The sequence below is a fragment of the Peromyscus maniculatus genome, chromosome 20 (genome assembly GCF_049852395.1).
Source record: "Peromyscus maniculatus bairdii isolate BWxNUB_F1_BW_parent chromosome 20, HU_Pman_BW_mat_3.1, whole genome shotgun sequence".
Taxonomy (NCBI): Eukaryota; Metazoa; Chordata; class Mammalia; order Rodentia; family Cricetidae; genus Peromyscus; species Peromyscus maniculatus.
This window is the reverse complement of record NC_134871.1, coordinates 27774177-27791814: the sequence shown is the minus strand read 5'-3', so window position 1 is coordinate 27791814 and position 17638 is coordinate 27774177. Positions and strand designations below refer to the sequence as shown.

Sequence of the window (17638 nt, the reverse complement as noted above, 5' to 3'; positions counted from 1 at the left end):
AGATAAGCAATGAAATATTGGCCAAATATAAAGTGTTACAAATGATATGATCAAAAAGAACACAACACAAAGAAGAAAAGTAAAACAATATGTATATTAATAAAGCACATAATATAAAAATCATATATTGCTAAATGCCTAGAATGCCTACATTGCTTTAAGTATGAGAAGAGAATGAATAAAACAAGACTACACCTAAAATTGGGGTAGAATATACAAGGAAACTTGCACATTTTGGGTAGGTATGGAATTAAACTAAATCTTCACCACAGAAATGTCAAAATAAATTCCAAATAGATTAGGGGATTAAGTACTTTTTAAAACTGGAAACATGAAAACACTACAGAATAATGTAAAGATATTCAAATATTAATTTAATGCCACTAGATGACAAAAAGATGATATGAATAGACATAATTTGGAATGAGATTTGGGCCATTTATATGAAGGGTGTTTTTTTTAAATACTTCAAAATAATAAGATGAAAATACCAAATTCTAAAAGGGAATGAAGTTTTGTTGTCTCTAAATTAAAAAATTAAATCAAAAGTAAATAAAGAACTTACCTAAGCTAATAAAAGAACAGAAACCTTTAAATCAATCTATCATATTCTTTCTTTTTAAAAATGTATCGATATTTTGAGAATTTCATATGTAAGTGCTATATTTATATCATTTCCCCCCTTGTCCCTCTAATTCCTCCCATATTCCTGAATCTTTTTCAATTTTATGGCCTCATTTTCTTTAATTATTATTGATACACACATTTGTAAATACAGCCTGCTGAGTTCATTTAGTGTTACTCATATATGTCTATGTATTTAAGGCTGGCCACTTAGGACTGGATAAACTACGGGGGCTCACCCCTGGAGAAGAGTGATTCTCCCTTTCTCAGCAGCCATTAACTGCCCATGCCTATTAATCTGGGATTGTGAGATCCCCCTCCACCTTGGCATACCATAAGCACCAATGATCACACTCTTGAAAGCCTCTGTCCCTGTAAAAGTGTTGTCTCAAGCCACACAGCCAGAAAACAGATAACCTAGTTGGACACACAGATTTCAGACAGCACAGAGAGCACTATAGCGCCTTTCCACTAGCACATCGGTGGGGAATTTAGACTTCTGTTCCCCTCAACTGTCCAGGTTTTCAACTGAGATGATACCAAAAAAGACCAATTGCTAACACAGGAGATTCATCTCCACAAAGTCAAGTACCCCATCCTCAAATGGAAAGTGTCAGTAAAGACCATGTGAGAGCCTGGATTTAGAGCTTTACCAGGTGGTAATAAGACATGCCACTCCCTCCCCACTGGGGCACCGTCACAGTGAAAGGCCTGAGCCATCACCACTATTTGGCTATGATGAGGCCACAGTATCAGTATAGACCACTGGAGGAACCTGAGCATGCTCTCACCCTCAGCAAACACTAACATGCCCTTCCTGAAATGTCAAAGGAGACCAAGGAAGGAACTTGGACTTCTACCTTCTGCAATCAAGAATAAGATGGTAACCCTCTACCCCCTGGAAAAGCAGATGAGGATGCTTGCTGTAACACTGGATTTAAATGAAGACCCAGGTGAAGCTCAGTAGTAGAATGGCAGCTAGCATTTAGAAACACTGGATTTGATCTCAAGAACTGAGAATTTTAAAAAAATTAAAAATATATAAAGCAGGACTGGTGGCACAGACCTATAATTCCAGCTATTTGGGAAACAGATGCAGGAGATTCACAAGTTCAGGCCTGTCTGAGTTATAGAGTAAATTCGGGGACCACATAAACAACTTAGTGAGCAACTGTCTCAAAATAAAAAAGAAACAAAAGGGCTAGGAGTATAGCTCAGTGGTAGAGTGCTTGTCTAGCCCTACCTTCAGTTTCTACCATGAAAATAGACAGATGTTAGACAGACAGATAGATAAGATAGATTACTGACAGATAGATCCTAGCTAGCAAGCTGGTTAGATGAATGATAGATAGATAGATAGATAGATAGATAGATAGATAGATAGATAGATAGATAGATAGATAGATAGATAGACAGATAGATAAGTAGATAGATAGATAGATAGATAGATAGATAGATAGATAGATAGATAGATAGATAGATAGGATAGGATGGATGGACAGACAGGCGGACGGATGGATGGACAGAATCTAGAGTCCAATAGCATGACTGTGGTGGTTTGAAAGAAAATGGCTCCCAAAGGGTGTGGCAGTATTAGGAGGCGTGGCCTTGTTGGAGGAAGTGTGTCACTGTGGGGGCAGGCTTTGAGGTCTCTTCTCAAGCTTCACTCAGTGACAGTCAATTGACTTCCTGTTGCCTACAAGATTTAGCACTCTCAGCTCCAGCACCACATCTGCCTGCAGGCTATCATACTCCCCATCCTTAAGATAATAGATGAACCTCTGAAACTCTAAGTGAGCCACCCTCAATTAAATGTTTTCCTTTATAAGAGTTGCTGTGGTCATGGTGTCTCTTCACAGCAATAGAAACCCTAAGACAATGATACTTTAAATGTCCAGTTTTGAACTGAAAAAAAAAATCTTCGATCATACCAAGGACCAAGAAAAATCTCAATTTAAACAGGAAAAATACAATCAACAGACCCTAACAACAGGATGACATGGACATTATAAAAGCAGAGAGCAATAAACATGCTTGTAAATGAAAGAAAAATTAGAATATCTTACTCAGAAGACATAAAAAAGATACATGAAAAAGCTTACAACTGAGAAATACAGTAACTGAAATAAATAACTAGATCAATAGGTTGAAGAGCAAAACCAAGACAGGAAAGAATCCACAATCTAGACAAGGAGACAAGAAAAGACGTGGAGTACAGAAAAGAGGGAGTAAGACCGACTCTGGCCCTGGGGATCTGTTGGACTGAAATATAGGATCTGATGCTGTGTCAATAAATAAGAAACAAGATGAGGCTGAAAACATATTTGAAAAAATTTCATAACTTGTTGGAGAGGGCTTAAAGTAACAGGTTCTAGAAGCTATGCCAACCCCAGCCCCAAACAGAAGAAGTTAGTGGACAGCATGGAATAAACCATCCAAACGAAACATCTCCTAAGTCTCTGGAGCCCATGGACGTTGCCTGTGGCCCTTCCACAACAGGAACACATGGGGTCCCTAACTACGTATTCTCAAGTGATGCAGAAAACAAACTGCCAGCCCCTAATATTACTAAGAGAATCACCAAAACTTCTAAAAGTGTAGTTAACATAGTTCTGTAGACAAGGGAAATGATGTAAGGAAGACAAACAGAAAGAACAAAAGCAGGGTAAGTACGGAATACCCCTTCCTGTGAGTGCCGCAATAATGTTCTACGTTTAAAGCCATACTACAGAACTGATACGTCAACTAAAGAGGGCATACCTAAGGTAATTATACCATGATGCAGGGTCAGAGAGGAAAATAAAAGTCTCCTCCGTCTCACCTCAACTGGTAAGAGTGAGTCATAAGTACCATGTTCCAGTCAAGCCCGGGGGCGGGCACAAACAATGGCAGAGCTCAGTTAACCTACAGGAAGTCAGAAGGAACACAGAGCAGGGCTGAGGCCTGCTGAGTGTTAGTGTTTAAACCAGGAACCTACATAGAAGACAACCGGCCCACAAGCTGTCACTAGACCTCTACATGTGTGTGTGGCTCACATGCGTCCCCACCCACATACAGTAAGAAAATTTAATTAAAATCTTTTTTAAAGAACGGGGATAGAACAAATGGAATCTGTCTAGAATAATCACGGGCTTACTACGGTATCTTCAGTGAGTCATTTAATTTTTCTGGGCTATACTAACCTTCTCCACAAAAATAAGGAATTATACTGACATATTTTAAGTGTTTCCATCCTTTCTAACTTAAAAACAAAGATTTTTCCCCCTAGAAGGAAAAGCTAGAAATAAATCAGTTTATCTTAAAAAAAAAAAAAAAAGATCAGTCCCCCAAATACATTTTCACCATCAGATTTTAAGGCGTTTGTTTTACTTTTTCTGCTTTTTTTTTCAGACCTTCCTTTCTATCATTTCTTTTGTGTTGGATCATCCACATGTTTATTATGATAATGACACCAAGATTTGTTTGTTTAATATTTTCTTGGAAAGTTAATAATCTTTAAAAATAAATGCTTTAACCAACTGTTTTTCAATTTTTATTATGGAAAAATATACCTAAATAAAATTTACTATTTCTTAAATTTTTTTAATTTAAAAAATACTTTATTTTGTTACATTTTTTATTTAATGTGAAGTATGTGCAGATTAGGGGACCACTTATGAGCGTTGGTCTTCTCTTTCCACCATGTGGGTCTTCATCAGCCCTCTTCCTTTAATTTCTAAATTAATTTACCTATGGGGGGCACTGCATGTGTACGCTGCAGCACACACAGGGGTGTGGGGAAGGAATTTCGGGGATCTGTTCTTTCCTTCCACCGTGGCTGTCCGACTGGCCAGCTCGTGCCCTTACAGACTGAGTTATCTCATTGGCCCAAATTTGCCATCTTAATCATTAACTAATTAATTTTTAAAATAATATTTGAACATAACTCAAAACTCAAGAAAATCTGCAGCCCATTCCTGCCTCTTACCCTAACAATGACCTGCCCAAGGAGTCGCTGAATAACCAGTTGTCTTTATGGCGTGTGTGTGTGTGTGTGTGTGTGTGTGTGTGTGTGTGTGTCCGTCCTAGTAACTCCTCTTAATGGATCATATTCATATATAATTTCACACAGGGTTAATATTTCAGAATAAACTGTTAAAATGAAATTGCTGTTACAAAGAATATACATATTTTTAAAAATAGATACTGCAATATTGACTTCATGAAGAATGAGCCCTATGTATAATTTTCAAAAAATATAAGCATTACAGAGCATTTTATGGAGCCTTCAATCAATTTTATTTTATTTTTAATAGTAGCTCAGGGATTTTTTTTTTTTTTACAGGAAGTGTTACTTGTCCTTTAACAGTAAGAAGTATCTGAAAATTATTAAATTTGTTAATGAGAGACACACTATGAGGCATACTGTAGACACATTGTGAAGCACACTTATTAGTTGAGAGTTCTGAGGCAATTCTGTTGAGGAAAAAGAGTTCCACAAACTTAACTTATTACAAGTTCATTATGTTATTTCTTTTTGCTTTAAATTTCACATATTTTTAAAAAGCCTCTTGGTGTTCTGGATACAAAGTTTATTTATAGTAGGGATACTAAAACTTCCCTTAGGTGATCTTGTAACTAGTGTTTCTAAGATGTAACATTTTCAAGGAGTTCAGGGATCTTGGATTTATGTATATTACATATATTAGAGGAGCACAAAGTCCAGGGAGAGAGGCCGAGTCAAGGAAAAGCCTTTAGAAATAAACCTACAGAGACAAGAACCCCAGGGAGGAGAGAATGGAAAAGCAAGAAAATGGACTGGGAACAGACGTAAGACAAAGAAAATGCAGAGGAGTTCAACGCATGCACCGCAATGCACAGTCCAAGTCTTCAGAGGGAGGTCACGAGACTGCAGTGCTGGCTGGCCAGCATCGGGAATGAGCTGCAGAAGTCACCCCTCTGTGTCGGCACTGACCTGTAACAGCTGCGTTGCCGTGGCTCTCTGCTCAGGACTCTTCACTAAGCACTTCTTAACAAAATCGGTGAAGTCGTCAGACCAGAGCTCAGGCTTCCTGAATGTTGGTGGCGGGTTTGTGGGAATCATAAAAATAGCCTGGTGCAGATAAAACATCCAAAAGACACAGTAAGAACCCAGGAAAACAACCAAAGAAGTAAGTTCCTATCTTCTCGACAGATTCTAAATCTCAAAAATAAGTTTAAGTACAGGAATCCCCATGAGATTGCAATTGGGGAACCAAGTCCATCTGCTGCTAATATATTCACTTCCCATTAGCTCCTGCTACTTGAACAGTAGCTCACTGAGCACATCATTTATTTTATCATGATTTTTGAATCTACCTCCAAAGGAGACACATTTATAGCCTTTTACCAAAGACATCCCCTTTCAAAGACACATTTCCAAATCTTGCTACTGTGTGTGCCAGGCTTACTTCCTATTTCAGTTTTAAAAGGCCAGCAGTAATCTAATCTGCATCTTTTACCAAATCATTTAAGCATAAACAAAATTACTACTGTGATTTGAATACTAGATTGTCAAGATTCTAAATGAAAAGGTTTTAAAATATAATACTTCAATTCATCAGAAATAGGTTAAGTGCTAAATATTTAACAGCTACAATAATACATTCAGATAGTTCCAAATTGAAAAGCTATAAAAAGTCTCCTTCTCATAGTCTGTTAACCATTGCTTCCAAATTCTATGCCAAAAAACAAAACCAAACTGAAACAATTGTATTATATACTCGATAAACAATAACACATGCTATGTTATTTATAGCATGCCCTACATGCTATAAAAGGACAAGAGGCAAACAGCAGTAACAAAAATTTTGTGAAATAAAATGAATTAGAACAGGTAATAACTACTCATATTTAATATGTAAATTTATATAATTATACAATTAACACCATAGATGAGATGACAAAAGGCCTTTTAACCATAAATATGCACATTCAGCATATAATCATGGGCCTGTTAAACAGAGAGAGACTCACAGGCAGCACCCTAAAATTCTCCCTTTCTAAGTCTGAGAATTCTTTCCCTTTTGAGAATGCATCTCTACACCTTGCCATCTGGCTGTAGATGGGTCTCTTCTTTTATATGCAAATTTAATGTGTATTAAGTTATGCCCACTTTCTGTTATGCATAAAAAAGGCAGGGGTAGTAATACTATAAATTATAACATTTTATTATTAAAGAGAATTAAAAATATTTATGGCAAAACTTCTGTCCACATACGGAAAAAAGATCACAACTACAGAGTTATACAGATAACATTCTACTATATCAATTTTAATGTATTCCTTGCATAAGACAGAACTTCTACTGTCTACTGAATTTTTATTAATTGGCAAAAAGGCATATATAAGTGTCTTGAAATCATTCACAGTAGAAGATATACAACAGGATATTTATTTCAACCCTTTCATTTTACAGAATAATAACCTAAAGTTAAGACAGGTTAAGAGTTAAAAATAAAATTACAGATTTACAAACAAGGCTGTCATTTAAAACATCAGAAAAACACCATAATGCTTCTCAGTTTCAACAAGCAAAGCTGATTATTAAACCTAAAACGAAAAACCATCTAAGAAGGTATAAGACATGACAAATGGTGATGCTACTACCGTCAGCAAACAGATCTGCCAGGTCTTTCCTCCTTGGCAGGAAGAAAGCATGAACAAGCTTTAGGGCTTTGGAAGGCCGTGAGTGGGCGGCAGGAGAGAGGGTTAGACTTACTGCAGTCCCAACTGTAACAGCTAACCTGAAGTTAGTCGGCCATGAGAAAGAGCGCTGACATCAGCAATCTTCCCAGCAAACAGCATCAGGGAGACTAGTTATGCACATGAGAAAGAAATGAAGTTCAGGCTACAATGAAATTCACAATTATCAAGGACTTAGCCCTGAGCGCAAAAACCATGAAACTGTAAGAAGGAAACATGAGGAAAATGTCGTGACAATTAATCTGGCAACAACTTCTTGTACGGAACAAAAGTTCAGGCAATGAAAGAAAAACTAAGTAAGGTGGACTTGACAGAAACTTGAGGCTTTGTGCATCAAAGGACACATCCCAAGAACTAAAAGGTAGTCCAGAGGACAGACTTAGAGAGACAAGTGGAAGCTAGAAAGCATAAAAGATCAACTTTAAAGTAAAGGACTTAAACACTTCTACAAAGAAAAAACAAAAATGCTAATAAGCACATGGAAGACATTCATCACTAATCATTAGGAAAAGGCAAAGCCAACCACTAAGATGCAGTAGTTTGACCTCACCAGGATAGCGACTAGAGAGAGGAAAGGGGGAAGGAAGGAGAGAGGGCAGAGTCAACAGAAGGGCACCCTTAGAAATGGTAAAGCTGGGACTGGAGACATGGCTCAGAATTTAACTCTTGCAGGGGCCCATGTAAAATTCCCCGCACCCACATGTGGCTCACAATGGACTGTAACTCTAGTCCTAGAGAATCAGATGTCCACAGGCACCAGACATGCACACAGTGCACCTAGATACAGGCAGGCAAAATGCTCATACACACAAAAGAAATGAAATCAATATAAAAAGGCATGTCCTTTAACTAATGTGAACATTCTTACAAATCTTCTATCACATTACGCCTGTGATGATTCCTCAAAAGCAGTGTAGCCAGTATTGCAAAGCCAAACAAACACACAATGAAATAGTTACAAGGTCATTTCTGTTTAGTTAGCTGACACTGTGATTCAGAAGTAATGAACAGACAGGTCACTGGCCAAGCAATAACAGTAGGGTCATTTGTTTAGACAACGTCAAGCTTCCCTGTAAGGTAAGCATGTCTTGGAATTAGGCTGACTTAAACAGGACATTTATGTCTTCCTCTTTGCAAGGCCTTTTCACTTGGTCAGTCAATCAACTTCCCCTAATAGTCCCTTTAAGTATGTGACTTTGTAAGATTTGCTATTACAAATTTTAAAAGACTATCTGGAACTCACAGAATTCACAGTCAACTTGTAGAGAAAAATTAATGAACATACAAAACAAACACCATGAAATTCTGCCTCTAAATAACAAGATTCACCTCTGATGACTTCATAGTTAAATTAGACTCTAGTGAGGCTTTGATACTGGACAAAATAAACAGCAGCTTCAGAAAAGACAGCGAATCACCTGTTCATGTTAGAGAAAAAATAATAAATCTGAGCCTCTTCTTTGCAGAACGGTTCAAAGGCCTCAGCCCACAGAGCTGACCTCAGCCTCAAACTGCAGGCAGATACTAGATTGTCTAGATAAACGCTGTTCCCTGCTGTTCTGTTACAAATTAGCAGATAACAACCCAGTGATTTATGTCCTTGAAGCTAAGGCTCTCCTTTGAACTTTGAGCCAATAAGTTGCAGCCTTATCATCAGATAATCTTAACATATAAGGCTCACCTGGCAGTAGCTATTAGAAACACAAGGATAAAAAGCTTAACTCTAACTCTTATTTACCCAGTACTATCATAAAGTGAATATAAATGTCACATCAAACTTACAAACAGGCACTAAGCAAGCATGAACATTTGGCATACAGTTCAAATAAATAAGTCTATCAAAATGTCTCCAGGAAAACCACTGTATCTTTCATTTCTGTCTTTGACTTTTTAGAAAAACACTAACACGCTAGTAGATTTTCCCAGTCTTTACTGGGTTCAACCAACCATGAGGATGCTCTTAAGAATCTCTGGGTTTTGTATAAGTTGATTAAGTCATAAGCCCTTGTTGTAGAAAGTGTTGATAATCAGTGGCTAGTCTTTGACATCCCTGCCACCAACCAAATAACAGACACACATTAGAGCCATATAATTTATCTTATCTCTAACACCATATGATTGAAGAATGTTAGTACAATAAATTATATGATTAGTCTTTGCTTGTTTCTATACAATATATTGCTTAACTACATACTGAGCTTATCATTAAAGGGTGGTTTTTTGTTTGTTTTGTTTTTAATTTCCCTGATCACAAGTACTCTGAAAAAGTCAAAAAATAAATGTGCTTCAGAATATCTAACTATCTCCGTGCCTAGAATCTCAAGCATTAGACCCCAAGAGAGCTTGGACCTGTAGAAAATGCTTCATTGAGAAGCTGTCCTACATGGGTTTACAACCTCAGTGTAAGGAGTCCACCCCTACATCTGAGCTAGGGCAGCTGATCTGTGAATGCACAGGAGCAAGGACCATGCCAGGCTAACATGCATCACAGATATGTAAGCAGGAGGCTGGCTTCCCAGCAAGTGAGGGAAAGGAGAAGGTACCTTGGGAAACCACAAAGAAGAGCAGAGCTATTCTTTAAGAGTGAACATAGCACATGGGTAGCAAGCTAAGTCAAACAGAAATGGTATTTTTAAAAAGAAAATACAGTAATAACTTCTTTTCAAAAACACTAAAAGGAGCAAACAATAAATGAAGTTAAAACTGGACCTCAGTCTGAAACCCAGGCCACCTGACTGCAGCGCTGGTGTTTCGTTTTCATACAAGCGAGACAGCTGGATCTAGTTCTTCTTTGTGTACAAAGATGTCAGCAGTCCAGGTGTAAAGATCTAGCCATGCAAATATTAATGTGCTACTTTGAAAGAAAATGCAAACGCAAATGTGAAATCGGTAAGAAGCAAGCCTCCTTCTTGCTCTGCAGTCTCCACAGTGCACACTAAGTAAAGCACTGGTACTCGAAACTCAAGATCTGTTCCATCTCTAATTCAAGGAACTTCCGTGATCATTCATCAGGCCAGAAAGCACCCGTCTGCCAGCCCGGAGAGTAATCTAAGGAAAAGGGGAGCACTGGGGCTCTGGCTACTTGTGGATAGCAGCTACCATGCTGAACGTAACACCTGTATTAGCAGAGAACATTCTACTGGACAGCCCCACAGTTGTTACGGAGAGGCAGGTTCTCCTCTGTGGATTCTAAGTCTGAAAAGGAATCTTAGGAAGAATTTTATTATTGTTTAAGAGAAAATTATCAGGGTAGATAAGCTGAAAATTCAACCTTCCAGGAAGAGAAAGATGGAAAGAAAGTTACACCTTTCGGGCAGGCACAGAGGTCAGAGAAACATGAAGAAAGCTAAGAATGTGGAGGGAAGCATGCTCACCCTTCTTACTGGCATCCAGAAGAGAGAGAAAGAGATGGAAATGGAAGAAAGAAAGGCTGAGCATGGTGCCTGGCCAGGATATGGCTTCAGAGGAAACCTGATTTCAGGCTCAGTGTGCCAAGACAGGAATGCACCAGGACAGAAACAGAAGTGGCTTATTTTAAAAAGGGAAAGAACTAGGAGGAACAGGAGCAGACTCTCGAGCTAAGGAAAAATAATGCTCCACAGTGCCAGGCCATGAGGCATATGGTCCTTTATAAGACGTTGACATTGACTTAGAACTTCTCCCAATTGTGTGGCTGGGCTTTTCCTCAGATGAGGCTCACGTGAGGAACAGCTTCTAGTCTTTTTCCACAAACTAACCACTCTCATATGTTAATATTAATCCTACAGCCTCTAGTCATCTCTCCCCTGAAGTTACACTAGGTCTGATTTCTAAGTTACAGAAAACATGGGAAATGCAGGGAAACCTGAAAGCAATGCCTTTACTTTAAGGCAAATCTAAATTATGTGCTAAAGAGATGGGTGTAAAGAGTCATGAACTGTCACAATATTGTAACCAGGAGACCAGAGAAACAAATGGATCCTAGTCACTAGCAGCTTCTGTATCACCTGGGAATTTTCTAGGACAAGTTCAAGACTATTAAGTACTGTTAACAGATCAGAGGGCATAGGGAATCATAGTGTCTACATTTGTTTTACCAGAATGGAAGGAAGTCAGTCCACAGTGAAGCTGAACCCACACCTATTATCAGGCTTCTCTTTCCCATCTGTGGGTCACAGGTAAGAAAATGAGTCAACCGCTTACTCCCCCTTCTGCCTCCCTGCTAGACTATGCTGATCCACATGTCCTAACGATCCCATTGCTCCTACCGCACGCCAGCCTTTGCAGCAAGAGCTGCTCTGGACGCACAGACCTGATGTAGTCACCGTCACAAGGGCAGCCCTGGGCAGATGAGCAAATTCAAGGACATTCAGACTGAGAGCTCAGCACGAAGAGCAGGATCCCATGGAAGGATGTAGAATGGGCCTTCTAAAGCAGAGCGCCTGGGCAAAGACTCCAGGAGCCAGGTTTACCACCTAGGAACAGAACCTCCACTCTCAAAATTATCATTTGGCATAAAATCATCCCATCAAATTAAAAAAGAAAGTGTCATAACTTAACACCAAAGTATAGAGACTAGGTATTACAGAAGCTATGATAGTTAATCAAGTTATCAAAACAGCAAATATGAAAACATAGTGCATAGTAATCAAGCCATCACTGAACCTCTGGCTGTATTTGGTAGAAGCTGGAGGATTTAAGAGGGTGCTTTAAAGGCCTGGGACCCCAAATGGATCAGTGAGCTTCACTGAAACAGAGCGTGCAAAGGTCATAACAGCTCCAAGTCCTGAATTAAAAAAAAGCAGCAACTAGTCCTAAGAATAACAAGAGTATGGTACAATAAATGAGACCCTGGCCCAAGAGCAGATATACCAACTTTACCGAAACACTACTGACAAACAATCAATGTCAATTAGGATTTAAAAAACTAAAATTACCTCACGATGAAAATTATGTGAAGACCAAAAAAGGAACCTCTGAAAATGTGAAAGTGTATCATAAAAAAGACACACATACAAGTCTGTGGCCAGAAGGAAACAGCAAAGTGCAGGAATTCAGGAGAAAGTGGAAGAGGAAAACAATCTGTTCTCATAATTCCTCAGCTTCACTGTGGGAACACTCTGGTCTATATCTTAGTAAAGATAGAGTGAAAACAGCTTTTCTTTTCTTTTTTCTTTTTCGAGACAGGGTTTCTCTGTGTAGCTTTGCACCTTTCCTGGAACTCACTTTTAGAGACCAGGCTGGCCTCGAACTCAGAGATCCACCTGACCCTGCCTCCTGAGTGCTGGAATTAACCATGCAGCAATACCTAACTCCATATTCTTCTTTAAAATATCTCATGAACCACAAGCAAATATCCAAGTCCAAAGTCTGGGCCATGAGTTCTCAACACTGGCTCCATGTCAGAACCACCCGAAAAATGTCTTTGTGAATCACTGTTTTTCCAGTAAGAGCATGAAGGCAAAGCACCCACTCCAACCCCACTGCCCCAAGCACAAACTCGGAAGACATTCAGTTTTACAGACTGAGAAGTCATAAGCAGAGGAAAGGGAGAATTCCAAAAGTACGCTAACTCAGGGGCAGGCTTCCATCAACAAAACCCAGTCTGGTTCTGTTGTACCTGAAGAGAAAACAGATACTTACACATCTATGTTCTACACAGTTTTGCATTTCACTGTATTGTACAGTTTTACGTACAGATTTCTAGGCAACTGGAATGCACGGGTGGCAAGAACCCACGGTTCCATTCCACACATTCCCTAAGGACTGAGGGACAGCCTACATTCCACCTTAGGAAACAGAAGAGGGCAGCACAGGACTTCTGCCACAGTGACCAGACAAGACCAAGTATGGACTGAAGACTTCCACCTTCTGCGGACATCTCCCCACTCCAATGTTGTCAGTGGACACCATGGGAGCTTGGACTTCCACCTTAGCCGGGCAGTAATCATCTGCCCTTTGCTCTCCCTACTGAGGAGGTCAACAGAACCACCAAGACTTTCACTATCACCCAACAGTAAAACAGTCACCAAGCAATGGAGTCTGTGAGGAGCAGGAACCAACTCCACCCAGCCAGCAATGAAAAGCCACTCCTGACACTAGGTGTCAACAAAGGCTGAGTGGGGAATCTGGAGTTCAAACTCTACTGGTCCCAGCTGGAGTAATGTCACAAGTCTATCTAGTATAGAGTTCAATAAGACCCAGAGAATGAAAACAACTTTATGTCCAGTTTTCAACTAACAATTACTTATCCTATCAGGAACCAGGAAGATGGCAGTGTAAATGACCAGAAGATAGCAGGTGTTAACAGAGGTGTTAATGAGAAACAGAAGAAGAGTCTTCAGGTAACAATGATTTTAAAAAAAAGGTTGAGGAGTCCACAAGACAGACAGCTCAGCAGATAAGGGCATTTACTGCCAAGCCTGGTATTTAAAAAAAGAGCTAAATGGAAATGTGGAAGTGAAAAGTAAAACAGCCAAAATAAAAAGCCCAATATCCGGCTTGAACATCAGCTTGGAAGCATCAGTGAGCTAGAAGACAGAACAACAGAATAAATATGTATTCTACATGAACAACTTAGGAAAAACTGACTTGGATGTATGGGGGGTAAGGTTGGGGAGCTTGTAGGGAGAGATGAACAAAGAGTCCCATGGACTTCTCTAGGATCAAGTCAAAACATCCAACATTCATGTGTTTGGAGTTGTAGAAAACACTGAAATATATTTTAAAAACACAACAGCCAGCTCTGCAATTAATCTCACAACAGACCCAGCCGGCTGCACTACACCCACATAAGCCTGGACCCTGCTGTGGGATGGTCTGCATGTCAAATTGCTCTGATTGGTCAATAAATAAAACACTGATTGGCCAGTGGCCAGGCAGGAAGTAGGTGGGACAAGGAGAGAGGAGAGTTCTGGGAAGCAGAAGGCTGAGGCAGAGAAACACTACCAGCCGCCGCCATGACAAGCCGCATGTGAAGACGCCGGTAAGCCACAAGCCACGTGGCAAGGTATAAATTTATGGAAATGGATTAATTTCAGCTATAAGAACAGTTAGCAAGAAGCCTGCCACAGCCATACAGTTTATAAGCAATATAAGTCTCTGTGTTTATTTGGCTGGGTCTGAACGGCTGTGGGACTGGCAGGTGACAGAGATTTGTCCTGACTGTGGGCCAGGCAGGAAAACTCTAGCTACAGGACCCACCATGAGTTAGCCAGAGGTCAGAGGGGACTGCGCACCCCAGCCTCCCCTTAAGGCTGCTGATGGAGTCTAGGGGAGGCACAGTACTTGTCTTCAGTTCTCTGTCTACCAGTGACCTCATCAGGCTCTGATTTTTAGCTCCAGACACATGGTGACCCAGATGGTTAAATTCAGTGGGCCACAAAGCAAAACAAAAAGCCAGGAAGGTGGGAAAAGGAGTTTTAGGAAAGTGGCTGCAGGGCTGACAGGAATGGGAAGTGGGAAAATAAAAAGTGGGTGCAAATTATCAGAACGCATCACACACCTGGATGAGACTGTCAAAGAACAAATACAACTTTAAAAGTTGGCTAGGAACTTCCAATATTTGGCAGAATATAAGTCTTTAGAGTCAAGGGACTGTACAAACCATAAGACAGAACAAAGGACATTCACACAAAAAACACATTAATTAAATTTCAGAAAACCAAAGATTGAGGGCAAAAAAAAAAAATCTTGACTATACACAAAATAACACTTTAAAGAAGAGTAAAATGAGGGCAGACTTCTCATCAGAAGCCATGAGTGTCAGAGTGACAGGAGGTGACATCCAAAGGAACCACCAGCACGGGTCGGGTTGCGGAAGGCAGCGCGCTCGCCCTTCACGCACGCCCAGGAAATCACAACATTCTACGGTGAAAGGAGACTGCAGAGACCATCACAACCCTATCCCCAACAGAAGTCTGAAGCAAGTTTTCTGAATAAACGAAAACAGGAAATTAGAAAATGGGGGCTACCAGGAAGGAGAGTAGAATACAGATTTTAAAAACAGGCTAAGTACAATAGATTTTTCTTCTACTTGAGTTTTGGAAATTATTTTTCGTAGTTTCATCAACAATTTAATGCATGTAGAAGAAATAATTAATGCATGGGAGAAAGTAAGAAAACAAAAGAGAAATTAGGATTTTATACTTCACCCAAGCTAATAAAAGAGACAAACTATTATTTCGTTATGGATAAACCAAAATGGAACTCAAAAATACATTCAAGTAACCCACAGGAAGGGGAGAAAAGAAAACAGAAACTAAAAAACTAAGAAAAATACAGAAAACAAAAGGATGAAATAAATCTAAACACTGAAAAACAGACAAAGCACAGTTACAGTGAATAGACCTCAACGTCCTCTCCTAACAGGAAGAGCAACTGCTGAAAGCCAGGACAGACACAGAACACTTCAACTCCAGCACCTCCCAGAACAGTGCTGCCACTCAGAGTCCACTCAAGGGCTCATGTTCTCTTCAAGCCAAGAGCTCAGATACCAAGGTCACATCCTGAAGACACAGCACACACCAACAAGGTTAAAAGAACTGAAATCATAGTTTCAGTCACGCTGTAATCAAACTAGATATCTTAACAGAAACATGAAATATCTTAACAAAAGAAGAAGCCTAAGGTAACAATGTAAAAGCGCTGAACTGAAGGAAAATGAAAATGCAAAACACCAGATTTACTGAAGCAGTTCTGAGAGGGACACTTGTAGCATGAAATGCCCATATCAGAAGGGGCAGTAGTCTCATGTCAATAATCCTGCTTATACCATAAGAACTAGGAAACAGAAGAGCAAAGTAAAGTAAGCAAAGATAAAGTCAACAAAGATAACACTAAAAATGCAAACCAGTGAAATTTAAAACAGGAAAGTGGATGGAAAACCAATGGGGGAAAAGTTATTTTCAAAGAACAAAACAATTGCTAAACCTTTACCAAAACTGAAGTGAAAAAAAAAGTCAAAAAGGGTGGTGAAGTTTATTTACATAGCTATTCTAAGTGATGCTAAGTGTTGCTGCTTTTCTATCATTGATATCCACGTGTTCTTTGCTAAAAGACAGAGAAATGCAATGGACTTTAGCATGCTTACTTGTACCCTCTACTTCCTCGGTGCATGTCTTCCTGCTGTGCAGATCTGTGGAATGAAGGACAGTTTCATTGTCTCTTTTCCACTGTGTGTCGTTACTTGTCTTTTCTGCTGACCAGAATTTCCTACACTGTACTGAATAAAATGGTGACAGCAGACCTCCTTCTTGCTCCTGACAGTGTAGAGAAATGTTCTGTCACCATCAAGCTTTTGTACACATTCTTTATCAAATTAAAAAAAACACTCTTTACTCTGTGAAGTTATTCAACATCATACATGGGTGTTGAATTTTATCAAACGCATTGTGCTGCATTCGTCTTTTTAGTTTTGGTTTTTTGGTTTTTATTTTAGCCTACTAAAATATGGTGGACTATACTGATTAAAGTGGTAGTACCCGCCCTTCCTACCAACCCAGTTTCTCTGTTCTTGTAGAGGAGGCTCACAGCTGTTCAGCACTATGACCCTAAATAGAATACTGCATTTATACAGCTAGTCCCAGATTGGCAATTTCTCACTAAGTTTAATACAGCTGAGTGATTCATATTGCACACATTTAGGAGACAAAATTGTTGTCAATAAAGTATACCAGTGGCTACGAAAAAAATGTCACACTCAGAACTCTGAATACAAAAATGTTAGACTTATTTTGCATAATTCTACTAGCCACTGAATATAATAAATTAAACACTAAACAGAAGTAGCTAAGGTTTCAAATGACTACATGGATATGGATTACACTGTTGCCCATTTACACCATGTGAACTTCCAGAGCTCTACAGCAATACATGGCTTTCCCGGGAAGGAAGGGCACAAATTTAATACTGTAACAACTATTGTCTGCTGTAAGCACAAGCAAGGACTTCAGCAACAATTTACTTGACAGAATCAGCAATCTATTAAAAAGAAAGAAACTATTGAGAGCCTACTTAAAATATAACAATAGAGGTTTTTGTATCTTAAAAGAGAAATGCATACAACAGCTTAAATAATTAATACATTTTATATCTCAGAAGATAGAGACGAATGTGTTTTGTATTATAATGTATTACATTTGTATTGATAGTTTTAGTACACTTTTAAAAGTAAAGCAGAAATATTTTTATCAAATTAAGAATAAAGATTACTATGAAATTGCAGAAGACTAAACTACATCCCTTTTTAAAATCAAGATGACTTTTATAGCATTATCACTGTGATCTGCTTTGTAAAAGCATGATTTTTGCA

At 39.1% G+C, this 17638-nt stretch overlaps 1 protein-coding gene across 6 annotated transcripts in view; it reads right to left on the bottom strand.

Annotated features, from left to right (window-relative positions):
- Positions 1–17638, bottom strand: part of Stk3 (serine/threonine kinase 3) — a 256630-nt gene that overhangs the window by 100909 nt on the left and 138083 nt on the right. For all 6 annotated transcript variants that reach the window (XM_015996380.3, XM_076555921.1, XM_042264624.2 and 3 more), the window contains one exon: positions 5579–5716. In XM_015996380.3, coding sequence (XP_015851866.1) covers positions 5579–5716 — 138 coding nt within the window. The remainder of the gene's footprint in view (positions 1–5578; positions 5717–17638) is intronic.